The 22,811-nt window shown below is 36.1% G+C and overlaps 3 protein-coding genes across 5 annotated transcripts; 1 reads left to right on the top strand and 2 right to left on the bottom strand.

The window, feature by feature from the left end:
- Positions 1–169: 169 nt before the first annotated feature.
- LOC116120560 lies at positions 170–1,618 on the top strand. The gene is made up of 2 exons (XM_031406509.1): positions 170–224; positions 1,149–1,618. Exons 1-2 carry the CDS (start codon positions 170–172, stop codon positions 1,616–1,618), a joined length of 525 nt encoding a protein of 174 aa, XP_031262369.1.
- Positions 1,619–4,535: 2,917 nt separating this feature from the next.
- Positions 4,536–10,259, bottom strand: LOC116120559 (zinc finger BED domain-containing protein RICESLEEPER 2-like). Its single transcript, XM_031406508.1, has 5 exons — positions 10,212–10,259; positions 8,107–8,200; positions 5,337–6,366; positions 4,704–5,220; positions 4,536–4,610 (listed from the first exon to the last, which is right to left on the bottom strand). The coding sequence occupies exons 1-5, from the start codon at positions 10,257–10,259 to the stop codon at positions 4,536–4,538; spliced, it is 1,764 nt and encodes a 587-aa protein (XP_031262368.1).
- A 6,276-nt stretch (positions 10,260–16,535) lies between these two features.
- Positions 16,536–22,394, bottom strand: LOC116120584 (probable protein S-acyltransferase 22). Of its 3 annotated transcripts, none has more exons than XM_031406537.1 (10): positions 22,327–22,394; positions 21,729–21,984; positions 21,517–21,630; positions 20,179–20,583; positions 19,895–19,963; positions 19,736–19,807; positions 19,039–19,167; positions 18,759–18,839; positions 18,241–18,429; positions 16,536–17,745 (listed from the first exon to the last, which is right to left on the bottom strand). In XM_031406537.1, exons 2-10 carry the CDS (start codon positions 21,768–21,770, stop codon positions 16,948–16,950), a joined length of 1,899 nt encoding a protein of 632 aa, XP_031262397.1. In that variant the 5' UTR covers positions 21,771–21,984; positions 22,327–22,394; the 3' UTR covers positions 16,536–16,947. The 3 variants fall into 3 exon arrangements, with proteins under 3 accessions (XP_031262397.1, XP_031262398.1, XP_031262395.1); XM_031406538.1 differs by lacking the exon at positions 22,327–22,394 and adding an exon at positions 22,153–22,170; XM_031406535.1 differs by lacking the exon at positions 22,327–22,394 and having other exon boundaries at positions 21,729–22,246.
- Positions 22,395–22,811: the final 417 nt, after the last annotated feature.

Genomic DNA, 22,811 nt, shown 5'->3' with positions numbered 1-22,811 from the left:
GAACGTCTTCACTAGCGAACGACAACTAAACAATTGGTTGGGACATAGGCGTTTTGTAGAGTTGGAGACGCTGGTTGCAGTGGTGGTGTCCAATTGGATTTTTACCTCTGGAATCCGATGAAGAACAACGAAACCCTAAACCTAATAGCGTTGGTGATCGGAAGAGCCAATGAGTCGGGAACCAGAGGGGTTTTGGATGACGGACTATAGGGAAGGTGGTGCAGGTAACCAAGGGGTTCAATGGCGTCAGAAACAGACTAGATCGGGCAAAAATCAAGAGGGTGCGTAGTTGTCGAGGGTGTTATTAAAATAAATTAAAATTAAAATGGTAAATTTTATAATTTTACTAATTTAGGGGTTAAAACATAATTTATTAAATTATTTGTTAAGGGCATTATGGTAATTGCATCCTATGTAACCTAAAAAATGCTAATAGTGTTACTTTAAGGGTGGGAATTTGGAATAAATGCAACAATGGGTACCAACCGAGGATTTCGCCAAACCTCGGGTGGGAATATGTCGTTTACTCTTTATTTAATTCAAGTTGGCATAAAATCAAGGAAATTTTCATTTTTATTTTGTCTTCCCGTAGGTCTCAATATGTGGGAGACAAGTTGTTCACTTGGTCAAATTAACAATGCATACATATGAATTCCACATCAATTATTTACTAATTGAATGATTCTACAACACAACACCATCTCTCTTCTTCTTCATCATAAATTCATAATCACCTTTCTCTATAGTGTGTCTATCTCTCATCATCCACCATGTCAACTCCTCCGGTCAGCGTCCACACAATCACCTCTGAATCAAAACGCATAAAAAAGCAACACTCATTTCACTTCAGGGTTCTCTGCGTCATCTTCGTCGTCCCCATTACTTACTCTATCTTCATTTACCCGATCCTCAAACCTCAACTCCTTCTCCTAGACCAAAAAAGTCTTATTCTCGCTCTCTCTTACACAGCCTTTGTTTTTGTTTTATCACTCTGCGCTACATAACCTACAGTGTCTTCAAAGGATTCTATGGTAGACCCGTCAAGTTTGTATATGCTATCAAATCCATCTTTAACTCTTTTCTGCCTCTCTTCGTTACTACTTCTCTTTGTCATATAATTTTATCCGGGGTTCTTGTTATTTTTGCAGTTTTCTTGTTTTCGGTTGTTAAATTTGCTGAAGTTGTTGGGTTCGATAACCATGATTACTCTTCTCCTTATTTTTTATGGTTTGGATTGGTTATTTTGATTGTTTATCTGTTTGTTTTGGTTTATTTGGAAGTGAAGTGGAGTTTGGTGCCTGTGATTGTGGTGGTTGAATCAAGCTGGGGCATGAAGGCTTTAAAGAGGAGTGCAAGTCTAATAAGTGAATATAAGTCGATGGGTTTGTCTTTGTATTTGACTTTCTTAATGATGACAGGACTTTCAGTTTGGAACAGTTCGTTAGCGAGTACAACTTTTTTTGGTACGGATTTTGATGATAAGTGGGATGTGGCACTTGTGTTTCTATCTTTGACGACTTCACATTTGCTAATGTTGGTGTTCCTCACAAACGCAGTGGCCAATACTGTGTTGTATATACATTGCAAGGCTGTTGTTGATGAGGAAAGGAATATGTAAGCATCAGTTTTGATGATGGAAAAGTACCTCTTCTTAAAGATTATTAGATTTTACTGCTTTGTAATGTCTCAGAAGTAATTTGTTTCTTGTATCAACAAAGCTACGGACACCAAAAATTTTGCATCGAAAATGTGTACCGGCCTACGTGTACCCCTGACTCATACCACGCCTGATTTTTCTATAATTATGTTTCTAATGAACGGCCGTTCACTCACATGGACTCCCGTCCATATTATATGGACGAGGATCCATTTACTACAGACGGGCGTCCCCATTTAAAGGACGCCAGTCCATAAATAAAATGGAATAAAATTTTTTTATAAAAATTAGGGACGACTGTTCATCCGTTATGGATGGCCGTCCCTTTATTTTGGATAGGCGCCCGCAAATAAGGGACGCCCGTCCTTAACCAAAATATAAAAATAAAAAATAAAAAACTTTGGGGATGGCCGTCCATAAATTTTGGACAACTGTCCCTTACGTTTGGACAGGCGTCTATTACCTTATGTTTGGACCGGCGTCCATTCGTCCGTACTTTAAAAAAAAAAAAAAAATCTAAACAAAACTCTTCTTCTTCGTCTTCATTCCCCATCTCCTCTCTTTTTCTTTATCTTCATTCCCCTTCTCCTCTCTTCTTCTTCGTCTTTGTTTATGAGACAGACACATGTACTTATAAATTTATCAATAAAGAAAATTCAAAAATGATAATCTAAATGCTATAGTACAGTGTAAATGCTATAGTTGTGGGGTAACTATTGATTTTGAATGACAGTTTTGGGTGGTGTTGGTGTATGATGGGTTGCATTTGTTGTAAACCCTCTGCTATTGAAGATAGTAAAGAGAGTCCAAGAGAGCGCCTATCGAGCAAGGCCTCATCTAACTTAAGAGTATCAAGGGCAACTTCCTCAAGGAGAGAGGACGCATATCAGGTGAAAGATCGATATGATAGTAATGATGGGGGAACAATGTTGATTGATAAGCAGGTGAATGGGTATGTTCGGTTGCATGGTGAGAATTTCGATCGGAAGAGGGAGAAAATGGAATATGTTGTTGCTCAACATCATCCAGGGATGGGTAATATTCCGAAAGCTACAGAAGGTGAGCAGGTGGCAGCAGGGTGGCCAACCTGGTTGGCCACAATGGCTAGAGAGGTGATCAGGGGATGGGTTCCACGACTTGCAGATTCTTTTGAGAAGCTGGACAAAGTAAGCTTCTTCTTCTTTAATCCATTAATAGCTTTTTTTTTTTTTTTTTTTTTTAAAGTATGGACAGGTGAAACATAAGGGACGGCCGTCCAAAATTTATGGATGGCCATCCCCAAAGTTTGTTTGTTTTTTTTTTTTTTTTTCATATTTTGGTTAAGGACGGCCGTCCAAAATTTATGAACGGCCGTCCCTAATTTTTATAAAAAAAAAATTATTCCATTTTATTTATGGACAAGCGTCCTTTAAATGGGGACGCCCGTCCGTAGTAAATGGACCCCCGTCCATATAATATGGACGGGAGTCCATGTGAGTTCACTAGAAAAATAATTATAGAAAAATCAGGCGTGGTGTGAGTCAGGGGTACACGTAGGCCGGTACACATTTTCGGTGTTCGTAGCTTTGTTGTTCTTGCATTGTCATTGAAAAAAAATTAGGTTAAGTAATAGAAAAACAAAGTGTATGAGACAGATTCTCTTGCTGGATTGAAAAAAATTTAATTTTATATATCTTTGGCAGGTATCTTTTGTATTTAAATTTTTCTTTTATGGAATTGTTATCATATATAAAAATAAATAAAATAAAACAAAAACTTATGTCCTCCTAATTGTAAAACCATTTTTATAAAACATTTTCAATTAGAATGTAGTTCTAGGCTTTTAGAGGAGATGTATGGTTGAATGTTATGAAGTAGGGGTGTTATTGAGCCGAGCCGAGCCGAGTTTTCGGCTTAACGAGCTCGGCTCGTGAGAGAAGAAGATTAAACGAGCCGAGACCGAGCCGAGCCGAGCCAGAAAGTATATGGCTCGGCTCGACTCGGTAATAGATTTAGTATATTTCGAGCCGGCTCGCGACCTATCTCCAAATAATTTTTTTTTTTTAATTCAATTTTTTTTACAAAAGTTCGTTGGGCTGCCGTCTGAATGTCTGATTGTCTTAAATTCAAATAAATGGAAATCATAATTTCACTTTGAAGCTGAATCAATGTTCAAAATTGAAAATGAGAAAATCTAGTTAAAATATTTAAATATGGCAGGCAAATTCAGAAGGGCTTAAAATTGAAAAATTATAATTTCACTTTTCATTAATTTGCTGGGCAGAGGAAGAATCACTAATGTCTGATGCATTTTGTTAAATTTTTCACTTTTCATTTATTTTGTCAAACTAATTTATTTTTGTCAAACTGGTTTATTTTTATCAAACTGATTCATTTATTTTTCACTTTTCATTTATTGTTTTTTAATTTGCTAGGCAGCACGTAGGTCTTAATCTGATTATCTGCATGTTTTCTCAGGTCCTCATACGTCACCCAACAGTTAAACCTACTTAAAATCAATATTAAATGAAATGCTACTGCTACTAACAATTTATCATTTAACATATTGTATGTACCACAAATTAAGTTAAGTGAACTAAATAATTTTTGTTTAGTTCACTTGACTTAATAAAGTTTTCACAAAAACAAAATAGGGGATTAGTATAACTATACATCAAGTGACATCCCCATCCATCAAAAAATATATATAATAGCAAAAGATAATTGGTTGTATGTCTATTGTAGCCCCACTCCTCCTACAAACAAATTAATGTGAAACATATTAAGTATAATTGTCATTTTATATAAACCATAAAGATGAAAATGCAAACCTCAACACAAAAGTAATAAATATTGAACTGCAGAATTCTACTGCCACAGCCAATAACTCACGAGTGAATCAACCAATCTGCTGACTCTCATCACCTGATAGAACAGGAAGCTGAATCTCGAAGTGATTCTCATCCTCCTCTTTCTAAGATGAAAAATAGATGAAAATAATCTATATGTTAGAATAAAGTTATTTTAAATATAGAATTAAACAAAACATGTAAGCAATGGAACTTACTTTGCACCCTTTCTTCACTCCATTCAAAGTGCGACACCAGTCACATCCACATAACAACATCCCCACCGTAGCTGGTGACAAAGAAGCTCGGTAACTATCAATAACCCTGCTCCCAGCACTGAATACAAACTCTGAAGCAACCATAGTGATCGGGATGGCTAGTATCTCTCGAGCCATCCTAGACAATACAGGAAAATTGGTTGAATTTGCCTTCCACCACTGTAAGGCATCGAATGAGTCATGATCCCCCACACACTTATGGCATCCCTCTCCACAATAACAATCCAACTCAGACTGACTAGGCTCAACAGTTTCAACCACGTCCAGAAAAGTACTAAAATCATCCCAGGCCTTGGCTCCTTCAACCGCAGCCACCTCATCAATGGTTCCATGTCCATCCCCTTGTGAAGTAGAAGCACGGGCGATAGTCACACCTTGGTTAGCTTGAACATACTCCCCATATAACTCATACAATACATCCCGGACCGTCACCATATTTGCCCGTCCTTCTGTCCTTCTGCCTCAGAATACATCTTAGGGAATGCCCACTGAATAACCCTCATTTTCAACTGAGGATCCAATACAGCAGCCACAGACATCAACACATTACATTCCCCCCAATATTTATCAAACTTATGCTTCATTTTCCTAACTATTACTCTAATAAAATCATCTTCAGATTCACTTTTGCTATCCAACATACATTTCACTACACACACCTCCTTCAAGAATAAATTAGATGTCGGATAATCACTTCCTGAAATGAGTTTGGTTGAACCACTGAATACTTTCAAAACTTCACAAACTTTCTCCACTTTCTTCCAATCCTCGTCACTCAGGTTATTATGATAATTGATATCCCTCTCTTTCACTCTTGGAAAAACCTGTTTGAACTTAATTATCGTTGCCAACATTTCATAGGTAGAATTCCATCTTGTTTTACAATGAAGAATAAGCTTCCGATACGGCAATTTAAGTTGTTGAACAATCTCAGAAAATACCTTGAGTCTGCTTTCTAAACTGTTGATATACAACACACTCTCATAGATGTCGTCAATGATGTGCCTAATTTGATGAAGTCCATCTTGAACAATCAGGTTCAAGATGTGTGTGCAGCATCTCACGTGAAACAGTTTACCTCCACAAAGGAGTTTCCCCGAAACTTCAAAATTTTCCTTCAAAACCTTAATCGCAACATCATTACTTAAAGCATTATCCACAGAAATAGTATATACCTTATTTTCAATTCCCCATCCTATTAGGCACTTGAAAATGCCATCCGCAATCGCAATACCAGTCCGGGGAGGAGGTAGACGAACAAAGTTGAGGATACGTCTATTAAGCCTCCAAGTACTATCTATCCAATGCCCGGTCAACACCATATACTCCATCTTTTGATTCCCTAAATTCCATAAGTCTGTAGTCAAACTGGTTTTTGTCACAGTCTTCAACAAAGTCTTCAATTTGGTCTTCTCACTTTCATATACCTTCATACAATCTTTTTTACAAGTATAACGGGAAACCGGAGTCCATCCAGGAATCTCATACTTTATCATATTGTTCAAGCCCTCTTCCTCCACAACTGTAAATGGATGTTCATGCATAAGCACCCAATGGGCGATCAATTCCCTCATTTTCGACATGTCAAACTTCCCACTTAAAGCTGGCAAAATAGTAGTTGGAACATCATTACCGGCAGTCGAAAAAAACTAATATATGTTGCCTCGTGGAAGCTTTTCTCCAAACACGGCTTAAATGTCTATTGAACTGGGTGGTGCTTCGGTGGCATTAATACACAACTTGACTTTGCAATGGATACACTCAACCTTTGGTGCCATTAGGGAGTACCACCTCCTTGAACTCCGACCATGCCACTAAAGTCTTTGCTCTTTTTTGCTTCTAAATCAGATTTTGATTTTCATCACCATTAACCGGGCTACTAATACCAGGTGTATCGGTAATTGATCTTGTATTGCAAGGGTACAAGGAATTACCCTCCATTTACAAACCTATAAATCAAAAAAAAAAAAAAAAATCAACATTTAATGCAAAACCAATATGAAATAATGTCAAACTATTACATTGCACACACATCAACCAATACATTATACATGCACACCAATTAATTGTCACCAATACATCCCAACATTCATTTATTCTTTAATTAGAGATATTGGTTTTGTATCATGTTTGATTAAGTTTCAAATGTTATATTTTGAAATTTGTCTCATTTCATTTGCAACTCACATGTTCTATTGAATTCATTAAAGTTGCATATATAAACTTCATTTATGTAAATAAATTGGAAGGGTATAATGCTTTATTTCTTTAATGTCCAATCCATTCACTTCTTTTTCCAATCAGTGCAGAAAATTTGCTACCCCTTTTGGCTTTAACAAAATAAAGTTTGAATTTGATTGAGCAATGTGGCCGCACAGCACTTGTGTGCATGCATGAGAGATGAGAATCAGACTTCAGTATGGGGCCTTGGTCCTGGGCTAGTGTGCGCCATGCATATTGGGTTCATGTATTTTATAAAGCTTTGACAAGCTGGTAGGTATTGAAAAGGTTAAAATATAAGACAAGGTAACAAATAATATGGTCAAGCATTTCAGTAATACAAAAATGTTGGTATTTTTCCTGTATTTCCATTAATCAGAGAGGCTTGCATTTCCTTCTGTACGATCAAAATGAAAGATTATTAAGTATCCATGTGCTTGTTGATTATGACTAGGCTATTCTATTAATGTTTTATTTGGCCCAACACCCATTGTTATAAATAAACTTGTGGCTAAAGACACTAAGGACAATCATTGCACATGCTTATCAGACACTTAATTTTTATTCTTTGACTCAGATTTTCTCCATAGACAGAAGATAACTTTCTTTTTAGAGCTATAAAGAATGAGGTAGCCATGTGAGGGTTAGCACTGTTAATCTGTTTAACCCTATAATTAATTGGAATAAGGAACATTTCAGAGAGTTCAAATGAAAGAAACAAAGTTTACATTATTTGTGTAATATTCTATTTTCTATCCTTCATAAATGTCATCTTTAAGGCACTGACTCTTCTTTCTTTACCCCCACCAACAACCATTCCCGCAAGCCAGAAACAAATATTTAAATCCCCAGTCCACCACCAGATGCAGGACCACATTCCCACAACAAGCCACAAACATATTTATAAACCACCAGTCGGCCAGTCCCCCACACAAATCAAAACCCCATAACCAAATCTCACACAATTTATAAATAACAACCTGTGAACCATTAAAACTCCTTTGCAATTGAAATTTTGTCCAACACAACCACAATCACATTCACAAACAATTTCAATTTCAGTAAAACAATTTAAATAAACAATACACGACACTACTCTTTACAGATAGTACACAACATTAACCTTGTGTGGGTTTCACAGCAACACCACCACAGTCAACCACCAGTAAAGCAATTTCAGTCTGCTCTTCCTGAATTCTTTCACCGGAAAAAGCCCCCTGTTAAACAAACAAATTCATGAAAAAACAAGTTAAATCTGACAAAAATTGAAGAAACCCCAAACAAACAACCCTAACAAACGACAATAGCAGATGATGAAAATCCGATGAAGAAACCCCTACTCACTAATTAAAGTCGATGAAAATCCGACGAAGATGATGACGAACTGATGAAGAAACTTCAACTCTGACGAAGAGATTCAAATCTGATGAACCTCGTACGAAGAAGACGAAGTTCTGACAAAGATCCAATGACGATCAGAAGCGATGACGAAGATCCAACGGCCGACGACGATGCGAAGATCCAACGACCAACGACGATGATGAAGATCCAACGGCTGTCAACGGTCTAACGAAGATGAACTATATCCCACGAAGATCCCGCGAAGATGAAGAAGATCTGGCCGAAATCGTTACTTTGGGAGGATTGATTCAAATTTTACGGCCATGGTTCAACTGGTGAAGATTTTTTGCGATTGGGGATTTTAATAAAGGGGGCTATTTTGTTATTTTTTTAAACTTGTTTGCATTAGTTTCAATTAAATCAATGTTTACAAATTCACAAAAAACCTCCCGCTATTTCGAGCCAGGCACGGCTCGCGAGCCTGACGAGCCGAGCCTTGTATGGCTCGAACTCGCTCGTTTTGTCTCACGAGCCGAGTCGAGCCGGCTCTCGTAATAAGACGAACCGAGCCGTTAACGAGCGGCTCCAAGCGGCTCGGTCGGTTCGTTAACCAACCCTATATGAAGGATTTGGAGGTGAAGATGGCTTAAAACCTGACAATCTGGCCATTTGAAGCAAGGATTCCTTGTAGCATCTTCACAAAATTAAAAAATAGAAAAATTAATTAATTAACTTATAATCAAAAGGGTTTCTAGAGGTATTGTTGTTTGGGTCTTGAAACTCACATGCTATTATCCTGAAAAGGCACCTCTTGGTGGTGAGAGATTGTCCTTGTGCATATATTGACTAAAACCTCATCTCCTAATCAATGTGGGACTCTGGCACCAATAAAGGTGAACCCGATGTTTGAAATAGCTTAACAAAGGGGTAATCAACAATAATAATACACTCACAAACTTTTTATACAAATTTCTCTTACAAACTTCTGTGGCAAAAGATGATCGGGTGATTTTAATTTACATCAATCATCATTTGCCACATAAGTTTGTGAGAGAAAGTTTATATAAAAAGTTATGGGTGTAGTATTACTCGATATTCAACTATCTACATAGTTACACATACAACTTTTTCATACAACCTTGATATGACAACTTGTGATTGATTAGCTAGTAGTGAGTTCCATCTGTCCAAAGCAAATTAACATTCACGAGTTATCACTGCAAGATTGTATAAAAAACTGTATGAAAAAATTATAAACGTAATTTTATTTGTTCCTCTTTATAATAAAATTCATGAAAAGGAGGGGATTATTTGACATCTTGTCTATCGAAATTCTGAATACATGTTATAAATGCTTAAGAAAAAAACAAAAAAAAAAATGATTAGAAGACCTCATCTATAGACTATTATATAGAGGGGCGAATCCAGCCACTTTTCAAATTTTTTTTTTAAATGTTAATATGTATAATTTATATATTTTAGCCCACCCTAACAAAATATTAATGGACAAAGTATTAATGTATAATTAATTTTATTTGGCCCACTCAAACAGAAATTTTTGGATCCGTCATGTTATAATACCTGACAATAAAATAAAGAAAACCTAATTTATTAATTCTGTCTCTTTACCATTTAACCTTTAGGAAGTTTCCTCATTAAAACAAACTAAATTGGCTACGCAAGCCAATCGATCTCACTGAACGCCAGCCTTTGTAGCTAAACTACAAACCACACCCGTCTTCACTTTTCTTTCTTTCTTTCTTATCACCTCATCTCATATCGTCGTCATTCTCTACAGTGTTTCTTTATCTTGATCCACATGTCAAGCACATCTCAGTCTCTGCACCATCCTCTCCGAATCGAAACGCATAATCAAAGCACACTCACGTCACTTCCTGGCTCTCTCAGTCTCTTCTTCTCCCTTGTCTTTCCCATCGTCGTTTTCCCTACCCTCCAACAACTCCTTCTTCACTTAACTACAAACGACTCCAGAACTCTTCTTAGCACGCTTTTTATCGTTCCACCACCTACTCCAAATTTCGACAAACAAAGCCTTCTTCTCACTCTCTTCTTCTCGGTTTTACCTTTGTTTTATCTCTCTGCGCGCTGTTCTATCACCTACAGTATCTTCCACGGCTTCTATGGTAGACCCGTCAAGTTTATGTCGCTATTAAATCCATTTTTATTTCTTTTTTGCCTTTTTGCTACCACTATTCTTTGTCAAATAATCGTATCTGCGATTATTGCCTTTTTTGTGATTGTGGTGTTTTTGGTCGTTAAGTTTGTTGGTTTTCAGTGTGAGTACTCGTACTCTTCTCCCTTCTTTGTGGGTGTGTTTTGCTCCTCATTACTTTTTATTGTTGATTTTGGTTTATTTGCAAGTAAATGGGCTTTGGTGTCTGTGGTAGTGGTGGTGGAATCCAGTGGGGGTTTAAGCATTGAAGAGAAGTCAAATTGGTGAAAGGATATAGATTCGTGGCTTTGTCTTTGAGTTCATGTTTTGCATTTTTTGTTGGGATTTTAATTTGGAGCAGCTGGATTTAGTTTCTCGTTTTGGTGGTATCAGTAACGGGTGGAGTTGGGTCTTGAAACTGCATGGTGTTATCCTGAAAAGGCACCTCGTGGTGGGGGGATTGTCCTTTGTATATAAGTGATTGTCTCCGAATCAATGTGGGACATTGGCACCAACAAATATGAGCCCGGTGTTTGAAAAAACTGAACAAAGGGGTAATCAACAATATAATACACCCATCAACTTTTTATACAAATTTTCTATTACAAACTTATGTGGCAAAGATGATCAGGTGATTTTAAATTTAAATAAATTTTATCCAATCATCCTTTGCCACATAAGTTTGTGAGAGAAAGTTTGTATAAAAAAGTTGTGGGTGTAGTATATCTGGTATTCAACTATCTACGTAGTTATACATAACTTTTTTCGTACAACTCTGATATGACAACTTATGATTTGTCAGCTGGTAGTGAATCTCATATGTCCAAATAAAAATTAACCAATCATGAGGATCATGGCAAGATTGTATAAAAAAGTTATATGAAAAAATTATAAACTTAATTTTATTGTTCCTCTTTATTAATAAAATTCATGAAAAAGGAGGGATTATTTGACATCTTGTGTATCGAAATTCTGAATACATGTTATAAAATTCTTAGAAAATAAAATAAAATAGATTAGAAAGACCTCTATCTATAGACTTCTATAATAATACCCGACAAATAAAATAAAGAAAACCAATTTATTAATTTTGTCTAAGGTGGAATAAATGGGCCGGGTAGGTGGGTTAACCCTAACCCGGCCCGTATTAGAGAGGTCAACCCAGACACCAATAAGGCGGGCCGCTTGAACCCAAGCCGCATGCAACCCTCGGGGGCCGGGGTGATATATGGCAACCCGACGACCCGTGGGTTGCTATTTGTCTTTTTTGGAGAAAGGCCGTCAACCTGGTGGGTTGACCTGCAGGTTGGCCGAAAAATAATAAAAATAAAAAAAACAAAATTAATTTTTTTTTAGAATACCCCTTTTACCTTGAAATATAGCCGTTTGATAGCAGTTGGAGAGGTCTTTTTGGTCATTTTCTTTTCCATTTTTTCTATAAATGGCCCTAAACGCTCATATTTTCACATCCAAATTCTCTCATTCTCTCATTTTCTTAATCTCTAGTCTCTATTGAAACTCTCAATTATTCTCTTTGTTATCAATTTGCTCTTATTTTAATTTTTATTAGTTTTTACAATTTTCAATTACTATTTCCATATTTCAATTCTCCTTCTTTAATTTTTATTTCTTCTACATCAATTTTTTTTTAACTACAATGGATAGATATTTGTCTCCATCAATTTCAATGATAAAGGAAACTATTATCCTAGTCCTAGTCCCGCTGAATTTACTAACATAAATGCAGGAGATCAAATAGTCTCGCTTCCCAGTCTCAGAATCCGATACACCTAAAATATGCCCCCGATTCCTCCCCATGCTGCTACACCTACAGCTCCTGATGGTTCTAGAAGTCGTCCTCGTAATCGTCGTCCCATCCATCTTCATTTCAAGTTGAAGTGAGTCCATCAACTGCTGTCGAAACCGAAGACAAATACACATCAGACGTTTGGGTGCATTTCGACAAGTTTTACAAGACAGAAAATGGAGTTCAAGTCAAGAAAGCAAGATACAAATATTGTGAAAATATTTATAAAGCTGATTCAGGTAATAGTACTAATACTTTAAAAAGGCATGCTAATAAATATATTGCTCAACATAGAACTAGAGAAACCAATCAAACTCAAATAACTAATATGAGTACTACTTGATGTTATAATTCTGATGTATATAGGGAACAATTAGTTTTATATTTGCTGCAACTGATCAACCTATTAATATGGTTGAAGTAAATATTTTGAAAGATTTATTAAAAATTCATTTTTCCAGGATTTAAAAGTTATTCTAAAACTGCAACTAGAAATGATTTAATAAAATTGTTTGGGACAATGAAATTAGAATTAAAAAATAAAATAATAGTTGTCATGTTAGTGTGGCTCTAACTACCGATATTTAAAATAGTAGAGCTAAACAAGATTATATTTGTGTGATAGTCATTATTTTGATAACGAATGTAAATTAAATAAATCTTTATTAGGATTTAAATAATGAATGTGGATCATAGTGGTCAATAAATTTATAACAAAATTGTTAAGTTTTAGAAGATTATGATGTTGTTAATAAAGTGATAAGTTTAACTTTAGATATAAGCAAGTGTTAATACTACAGCTATAGATTTTTTTAGAAGTAATTATCATTTTTATAATAATTTGAAGTTTTCACCAACGTTGTGTATGTCACATTATTAATTTAATTGTGAAAAGTGGTATGAAAACAATAAAGAAAATATTGATAGAATTAGGGATTGTTTAGCTTGGATTATAGTAGTAATAAAAGAAAGCTAATTTTAAGATGCTTGTATAAAATAAAATGTCTCTAGAACTTTGATTAGACATGCATATTAGATGGAATAGTATTTATTTAATGCTTGATTCAGTTTACCTTATGTAAATTAATTGTTATTTTGTAGCAAATAATAGAGATCCTCTTTATTTGGTAGAAAATGATTGGCATATAGTTAAAATTTCATTATTTTTTTCTTAAAATTTTACCAATCACATTTACAACTTTTGGTGTGTATTACCTACTAGTTCATTGGTAATACATACAATTATAAAAATTCAGAGTTATTTAGAAAAAAAACAAAAACAATGAAATTTTAAAGGAACCAATAAAGGCAATGGAAATTTTTTTTTAAAAATATTGGAAACCCATTCTTTTTCTTTATTGTTTGGTGTTATATTGATCCTAGAATAAAGTTGCATGTTTAGAAAATAGTTTAGGCACATTATCTGAAAATTTACAAACGAAGCATATGCCAATAAACTATGAGAGGTAAGAAATTGTCGTGTAGAGGTATATTTCCAATTGAAAACAGGTATGGGAACCGCAAAGACGTGAAATGCCCAGGGAAGTTGCATCAGAAGAAACAGTGAAAGCTTCTACTCTTGGAGTGCATTAATAGGTCGAAGAGGCACGAACCCGAAGCACGTCTCTTCTTCAGAAGCAACACAACGTCAGAATATACTGTCTTCCATGCAGTCACAGAGTAATGATCTTCAACAATATTTGGGAACCCTCGAAATGTTACCAGCAAATCCACAACAAATAGCCAACTTTGATGTCTTAGATATGGAAAACAAGAAAATGTATTTTTCCGGTATTTCAAGACTTGCCTTGAATTTTTTCGTTGTTCTGTCTCAACTGTCTCATTCGAACAAACATTTAGTGCAAATGGAAGAATTTTAAATGAAATGAAGACTAAACTTTCACAAAAAATGATTGAGTCCTCACATGTCTTCGAGATTGGGAACAGGCGCGCCATCAAGATCAATACAAGGTTGTCAACAATACTTTAATAGAATATTTCAATTTTGTAATACAGATGATATGGATAAGAGAGGTCTAGTCAACCTCCAAATAATTGTTTTGTAAATGTAACTTGATAAATGAATAAATCCAATTTTCTTATATTACAATTTTATTGATTAAATTGAATTAATATTTGAAATGTTAAGTTGTACAAAAACATTAATTTAATCTAATTTAATTATTGATATTTGAAAAATTAACTAAAAACAATTACCAAAAGAAAATAAAAAAATTAAATTAAATTAAAAAACAAGGGTTACCCCGGCCAGCCCGCAACATAACCTGCCAGATTAGGGTGACGGCCTGGCCAACCAATTCCACAAAATGGCGGGCCGGGTCAGCTTGGCCTGCCAAAACTGCCAACCACCGCGGGCCGGACGGGTTGCTTTTCCACCCTAAAATTTTGTCTCTTTACCATTTAAACCCTTAGGAAGTTTCCTCAAACAAACAAAATGAGCTACGCAAGCCAATCGACTCACTGAACGCCATCCTTTGTAGTAAACTACAAACCATCACCCGTGTTCACTTTCTTTCTTTTTTCTTATATCCCATCCTATCGTCGTCGTGTTCTCTACAGTTTCTTATCTCTGATCCACCATGTCAACGCCACATCTCAGTCTCTGACATCCATCTCCCGAATCGAAACGCATAATCAAAGCACACTCACGTCACTTCCTGGCTCTCTCAGTCCTCTTTCTTCTCCCCTTGTCTTTCTCCATCGTCGTTCCCTACCCTCCAACAACTCCTTCTTCACTTAACTACAAACGACTCCAGAACTCTTCTTAGCCACGTTTTATCGTTCCAACCCTACTCCAAAGTTCGACAAACAAAGCCTTCTTCTCACTCTCTTCTTCTCGGTTTTTACCTTTGTTTATTTTCTCTCTGCGCTGCTGGTTCTATCCACCAAGTATCTTCCACGGCTTCTATGGTAGACCCGTCAAGTTTATGTCTGCTATTAAATCATTTTATTTCTTTTTTGCCTCTTTTTGCTACCACTATTCTTTGAAATAATGTATCTGCGATTATTGCCTTTTTTGTGATTGTGGTGTTTTGGTCGTTAAGTTCGTTAAGTTTGTTGGTTTTCAGTGTGAGTATTCGTAATCTTCTCCCTTCTTTGTAGGGTGTGTTTTGCTCCTCATTACTTTTTTATTGTTGATTTTGGTTTATTGCAAGTAAATTGGGCTTTGGTGTCTGTGGTAGTGGTGGTGGAATCCAGCTGGGGGTTTAAGCCATTGAAGAGAAGTACAAATTTGGTGAAAGGATATAGATTCGTTGGCTTTGTCTTTGAGTTCATGTTTTGCATTTTTTGTTGGGATTTTAATTTGGAGCAGCTTGGATTTAGTTTCTCGTTTTGGTGGTATCAGTAACGGGTGGAGTTGGGCATTTGTGTTACAAATAGTGATTGCTTCAACATTGCTGATGTTGTTGTTCCTTTACAACATTGCGGCGAATACAGTGTTGTATATGTATTGCAAAGCTATACATGGAGAACTTGCAATGGAGATTGCTGAGGAATTTTCCAAGGAATATGTGAGTTTGCCTTTTGATAATGGGAAAGTGCCTCATCTTGTTTCTGTTGCTTATAATGGATACTAGGTTCGCTGACATTTATTTTTTGTTTGTACTTTGTAGTTGGTAAGTCGTGTACTATCAAAGTAAAAGTATGTGAATATGTAAAAATGTGAGATGTGATCAATCTTTGAGTTTCTTGTGCTTCATTTTGGTCGGACCTGCTATTCTGATTAGGTTAATTCATAATAAACTTTCTATGTCAATGCCATGTACGTAGCTTGTCAGTGAAGATGGAACTATGTATATCTGCTCTAACACTGACTAATCTGGAAACTTTTGTATTTTCATAAATTCATTGAAGCAGAACTACATAAAACAGCATTTGCTTTACTCTTAATGATAGTCATGGAATCTATCCGCAAGAGATTATGCACATTTAAATTCTGCACCAACCATTTTTATCCAATCCACATAATATATGAACAGCAAACTGGAGATGAATGGATAGTTCAAATGGCATCATTGAGTTGCTTCTGCAACTTTTCGCTGCATTCGTTCAAATCTGAGTAGTGGCAGAAAATAACAAACTTCACAGAAACTCAATTTTTGTCAATCTTATTTCCAGACTACGATGGGTTACAGAAAGTGAAAGGAAACAATGCCAAATTTGCACACATCATGAGGGATACAGCATATAGCAACATGGGTTATCTGTCAGGTTTTTTTTTTTTTTTTTTTTTTTCAGAAATTCGAGAGGAATGCTTAGAAGTTCATTGAGAAGCTATCCAACAATATGAAGAATCCATTTCTTAACAACCCACAATGGGAGTACAATCGAGTATTATAAGCAAGCAACAGAGCAGTATAGTTGCCTTCTTTGTCAGTCCCAAAAGCAAAAGCCAAGAACGGGGAGGAAACAAAGTGTGTATCTCGGTGCTTTTCTTTACAGCCTTGGTCATGTCTTCAGCTTGATATAACCGATCTCCAATACTTCTAATTAATTCAGTTGGGCAATGCCGCGGATGATTAATTGGGTCATTGACGTACTTTAGCCCACAAATGAAAGAATGTTGAATTTTACAACTTCATGTAACTAAAATGAACCAATCTTCATTAATAGTTCCAGGGTCAAAGCTTTCTGTTGATACCGTGACTAGATGAAGATGGTGCTTTCAATTTTACAATGCTATCATCAACCCTCTCATCATGCTCAGTGCTAAAGAGAAGATTACTCCAGTTCGTTGATCTTTGGACAATTCTGGAAGGAACACGGTCACTATCTTCCCCGCCAGATGCTTCATACCCATCACTAGTAGACCTAGATAGAGGAAATCCCTTCTGTGCAGACATAACACCAGCAGATAGACCTGTCAGCCGCCTTGACTCTTCAGCTCCTGACGAGGAGACCCGGAATGGATGAATATCTGGAGAGTCTAAACTACTCTCAGGAGAAGAAGCAACAATACCAGCTGAGCTTGACATTGCTCGGCTTGTTTGGAAAGCACTCCTTGCTTCAAGCTGTAGAGGAGCTAAATTAGTTGAAGCCTCAGTGAAACCATTTTCAACAGCTTTAGCTGAAAGGCTTGAAACCACCGATAGGGGCTCCATGGGTAGGTCAGCTGGGAGGCGCACCCGCTTACTGGCTCTCCTTCTGTTGTCTGGCCTTGGGACCATTCGACGGCTACTGCTTCCGAAGCTGCTGCTTGTTTCTAGCCCAAAATGGGCTTCACGCCTCACCACAGGTTGCAGGATTTTGGACTTCTTTCTTGCCTCTGCGGCGGCCTTCGAAACCTCCTCTGCATTTAGCCGTGCCAATGTCCATGGACTAATCTTCACCGCTGGGTTCTTTTTCTTAATTGGTTCTTCTCCCACCATCTTTTTCCCTAATGAACTTACAGATGCAGTCTCTGGAGGTACAACATCAAACTGGAAGAAAGCAGAAATTGCAGTTGCATCAATAAAATTATAGCCCTCAACAACACCAACTCCAAAATAGTAGAATTGTACCAATTAAGTACATATAATCACATGAAAAAAGGGAATAAATTTTAAATTTGATTTCAATACAATTGAATGAGCTATTTTGTTTCTCATTGCTGATTAAGGAAAAAACAGTGAAAATATTAAGCTCATTTGAGAAACCCTCTCAAAATAGAGGACCCGCACTGTTGTTATAAGTGACCAATTCACTCATTTTAGCAATTGTTCACTTTACCAATTAGCGTAATGCATACATTTAAGTGGTACAGAATGAACTTCCAAATTTTACATATGACTTCAAAACAGAGTAGGTATTTGTAAGCATTTCACCTAGAAGATTTCGTTATTTACATCATACATTAGGTTAAAGCACTAAAACCAACAGGAACATTCACAAGCTGTTTATATATCATATAGAAATAATGAATGGATCAAAATTACCTGATCTTCAAGAAACATGCGAGGGGGTGTACACCATGCACCACGGTGGAATGTAGAGAAGGAGCTTGCACTGCTCAATCCAGTAAGGGAGCTAGCAATTGACATCTGGGGACTCTGCTGCCCTCCAACTCCTTGTTGCTCTTGTTCCTGCTCCCTTAGAGCTATTATATAATCATAGGTGCTAATCCCCTGTGAAACATACATATGGATCACATAATTAGCTCATTAACATTTCGACATGTCAAAATTGCAAAGAAACTGCACCAGAAGAAAAGAGCAGGTAAAAACTAAAAAACTACAAAAGGGACCACTACCTCAGAAAAAACAAAAAGAAAAAAGCACACAAACTATTACATATAGCCCGCAAACCTCAAAACAAAACCAGTACCCAAAGCAAAAACCCAAATTTGAAGCAATTTATATGTAAAGGCATTGAAATTAAATATAGTTTTATGGACTCAAATTCTGATATAGAAACATGATTCACTTAGTAAGGATTGAGAAATAAGAACGTTTACCTTTTTTATCAATAGGATGTGAAAGAAGAATAGTTGAGCAAGCGGTAACGTAGCAATCATTGCCAAAATCGTGCAGACTACCTGTAACAACGCATGAATTGATTTAGTTAATTTAGCATAATCAATTAAAGTAGTGCACTCAACTAAAAATGGATGCATCAGTTTTATCGATCTTATTGCTTAGTTTGAAGAAAAGCTGACAATATATGTAAGGATGAACTGCACTCAAGGTCCACTGAATTTATTTTAATAACAAAACCCATCAAAGGGGGAAACTCACCACCACAATAACAAAGGGAGCTAAAGAAAAACTGCTTCCTAACTTAGTGGAGATATCCACAGAGAAATGCTTCCGCTCAAGAAAACAGCAGATTAGTACCAGTATTCCAGTCGACCATTGTAGAATAAGCTGCAATCTCAAGCCCAAGTTGGACAAACCATGTATACCTGTCAATAATCAATTAAAATGAAGATGACTAAAAATAAAGGCTTACGCTGGTTTATCTTCAGGTTCTGGCATGTCGCTTGCAGGAACAATAGCAGAAAATAGGATTCAGGAAATTATTATGCCAGGAAAGGATAAAGAATATGGAATTTGGTTGGGAAGCTACCGATTTAAGAGTAATAGAAGAAATGATTACCCCAAAATCATGCAAGAATCAACTATAAGGGATAAGAAGTTATATGATGTTGACAGGAGACATTTGAAAGACCATGTGAATATCACAAAGATTTCAGTGGATATCATGAACTATGAAACAGGCATTAAAACCTTGTCAAAAACCCTGGCTAAAAATGGTGATGGAAAAATCAGATTTTTTTCCAAACAATGACGCATATAGTGACACAAGAACAGGATGGAATGGATTAGGCCATGGAGGATTTTTATATAAAATTTTAGGAGACAATGACCGGTTGATAAATGGTTTGACTAGGGAAAATTTGAAGCAAAGCAGAAGATGGAGACTTGTTCTTACCAAGAGAAGAGAAGAAACCATTAGGGTGAAAAACTGTCGATAATTTCTTTTGCCTATACAATTGTTAAGCCACTGCAAAAACCAAAGACAAAAAGGACATTAAAACCTGATCAAGGAAACTAAATAAATCCACAAAAAGGAAAAAAAAATCCTATATACCCTGCAGTGATGATCAAAACGGTCTACACATTTATCACAAACTCTACAGTGCTTGCTGTACTTGAATACCTGCCAATATCAATAATGATGATTAAATAAGCTATACCATATAAGCATGTTCTGCTATAAAGTAGTAACCCTATCATGCATAAATTGATAACAAGAAACATGTCCTTAGCATGCCTGACTTCTGCAACTATGCCTTTCTTCAAACTACAGAACACATATAAGAATTATGAACCACTTGACAAAAGGTGCAATCCATTTTAACTGTTTTCACATACCTCAACTTCACACAAGCTGCAATAAAACATGCCATCTTCGCTAATTTGCTGCTCAGAAGATTCACCACTTGAACCAGAGCAGTTGCAGATAAAAGCACAAGGTGTGAGAGCATATAAGAGACAAGATGAATGATCTGACGATTCATTTATCTTCTCAATTTCCGAATTGTGGTCTTTAGAAGTTGCATCTGCACATGTCTCATCCTTTTCCAGAGGTTTTCCGCCAACTGTAGCAGCATTTGCATCATTTATAGAAGAAGTAGATTCACCACCCAGTTTAGAATCCTTTAGTCGGGCAGACTTTACACTTTCTGGAATTTTGAGATATTTTTTGGACTTAAAAACTCCTGGATCGGCAGGATCAGCAGCTGCACACCAAATATATAGGCCGAAGACACAAGTAATCTAAATAGAAAAGAGATAATCAGTGAAACTTTCTAGCAGGAAAGGTCGTCCCACTAATAAAGTTGAACACAGAGAAAATTGCATGCATATTACCTAATTATCAAATTAGAGAACTATATATTAGAACCACTTTTGAAAACGTATAACAGCTTATATCATACAATGAGGGGTCCAATTTGAGATGGTTTATGAGCTATAGTGAAAACAATTCTATCTTATATTAACGGCCCTCCGATTATTTAAGATTCCAACTATTGAAGAATAAGACTTGTCATAGATTCCAACAATGGTACAATACAAGGTTCAACATCTTCTTCTGGATTGCCAAGAACATGAAAGAAGGAAACCATGAGTCAAACAATATGTTTAGTTAACCACAAATTCCGTAATGGTCCCAGAATATAATTTAGCAATGAAGGCTTCTGTTAAATCTTAATAGGAAGAACTTATTTTTTTCTACTACAGAATAATTTCAGTTACAACTAAAGAAACAAATTTAAAAGACATGGAGTTTCCCAGCATCTAGAGACATAAAAGTAGGATTTCACAATCAGAGGAAAAGCAAATGGCATGCTTTTGCCCAAACCAGTGACAAAATCCAGATTTACGAACAGATCGAATTTGAAATTCAAATAGTATAGAATCAGAGCCTCCCAATAGGTTCAATAGCTAAAAGACAAGCACCCCGGTTAAATTATCAGCAAAATTGACAGGTTAGTGGCATGCTTCAAAGGATCTATAGATAAAATTGCCAAATGACAAACATAAACCAGAAAGGGAAAGCAACCAAGTTTGAGAAAAATTAAATACATCCACAAAATTAAAACCAAACACAAGTAATTAAAAACCAACATGCAGAGAAAGCACAGATCTCAGTTCTTCAACCCTCTGAAAGATTAAACATATGCACAAAATAGATGTGAAATGACTTACAAGAGGAGTATAGATTCCCATTATAATAAGCTGAAAAATCCTCTTCCCAACAAAAGGAGCAAAGAAAACATAGAAAGCAAACCCCAAAGCCAGAAATACAGCAACAGCGACCACCTTCACAGACACAAAATAACCCATCAAAATCCAAACTTTAACTAATGTAAAAGCTTAGAACTAACAAGTAACAAAGAATAATAGCAAAAAAAAGTTACCTGAAGAGGGTGGTAAGGAAGTTGCCACCCATTTTTCCTCATTTTTGCTTAAAGGTTGCACCTTGCAACCCAGAACAAGAAAATGCCGAAGAACAACAAAGAAATAGAATGACTTGGGTTTTAACTGAAACTTGTTTGTTTACTCTCCCATATATTTTCTTTCACTTCCCTTCATTTTCCGGCAAAGAATGAAGATCACTCATTTCACTATGCTACCAACCAAGCAAAATCTTTCAAAGACCCTTTTTTCACGGGTCTATCCTATTCAAAGAACAGAGAAAAAAAGAAAATGAGAGATAAAATGAAACAAAGAAGATAAGAGAAATGAGACAGTAAGGAAAGCTTTGTCTGTTTCACCAAATCAAACCCTCGGAAGTTTGAGAGATTAGAAAAAATAAAAATAAAAATAAAGAGAAATGTGTACTAATAATCTGGTTTTGGGTTTTTCTTTGTTTCTTTTCCGGCTTTTTGCTTGTGCAAGGATCTGTGTTTTGTGTGACTGTCAGAGAGAGTAGACCATTTTTATCTTTTCTTTTCATGCCTATAATTACCTCGCAACCCAACTCAGCTTTTACTTTTTTCTTGTTTCTAGCGTTACCTTTTTCTCTGGGGCAAATCACACCTCATAGTGACAGACCAATCTAACCAACACAGTCGTTTGCTTCCACTTTTCTTATTGCCATTTGACACTACCAACCAGCCTTCTTTAAGCCCTTCTTAAATGCTTACAACTTGTATACTCAATGAAATACATTTTATTCCTTTAACATTTAATACAAATTTTATAAGGTTAACTTACCAATAACAAGCAACATAACCCATTTTTTAAACACACTTTTACTTCATCTTAATTGCGGATTATGTTGTGGATATGAGAGAAATAAGAATAATAATAATAATAATGAGAGAAGATGACCCACCCAAGGTGGATCTTGTTTTACAGTAATACTATACTATTTTTTCATGGAAAGAAATGGAACAGTAAGGAACAAATGGAGAGAACCCCACTTTCTTTAATGACATTTTCTACTTTAAAGCTTCTGTTTCCATCATTACCAGAAGGGCATGCTTTTTAGCTGAAAT

The sequence above is a fragment of the Pistacia vera genome, unplaced genomic scaffold, assembly GCF_008641045.1.
Source record: "Pistacia vera cultivar Batoury unplaced genomic scaffold, PisVer_v2 Contig94, whole genome shotgun sequence".
Classification (NCBI taxonomy): Eukaryota; Viridiplantae; Streptophyta; class Magnoliopsida; order Sapindales; family Anacardiaceae; genus Pistacia; species Pistacia vera.
Note: the sequence above shows the minus strand (reverse complement) of the source record. Positions and strands in the feature narration are given on the sequence as shown.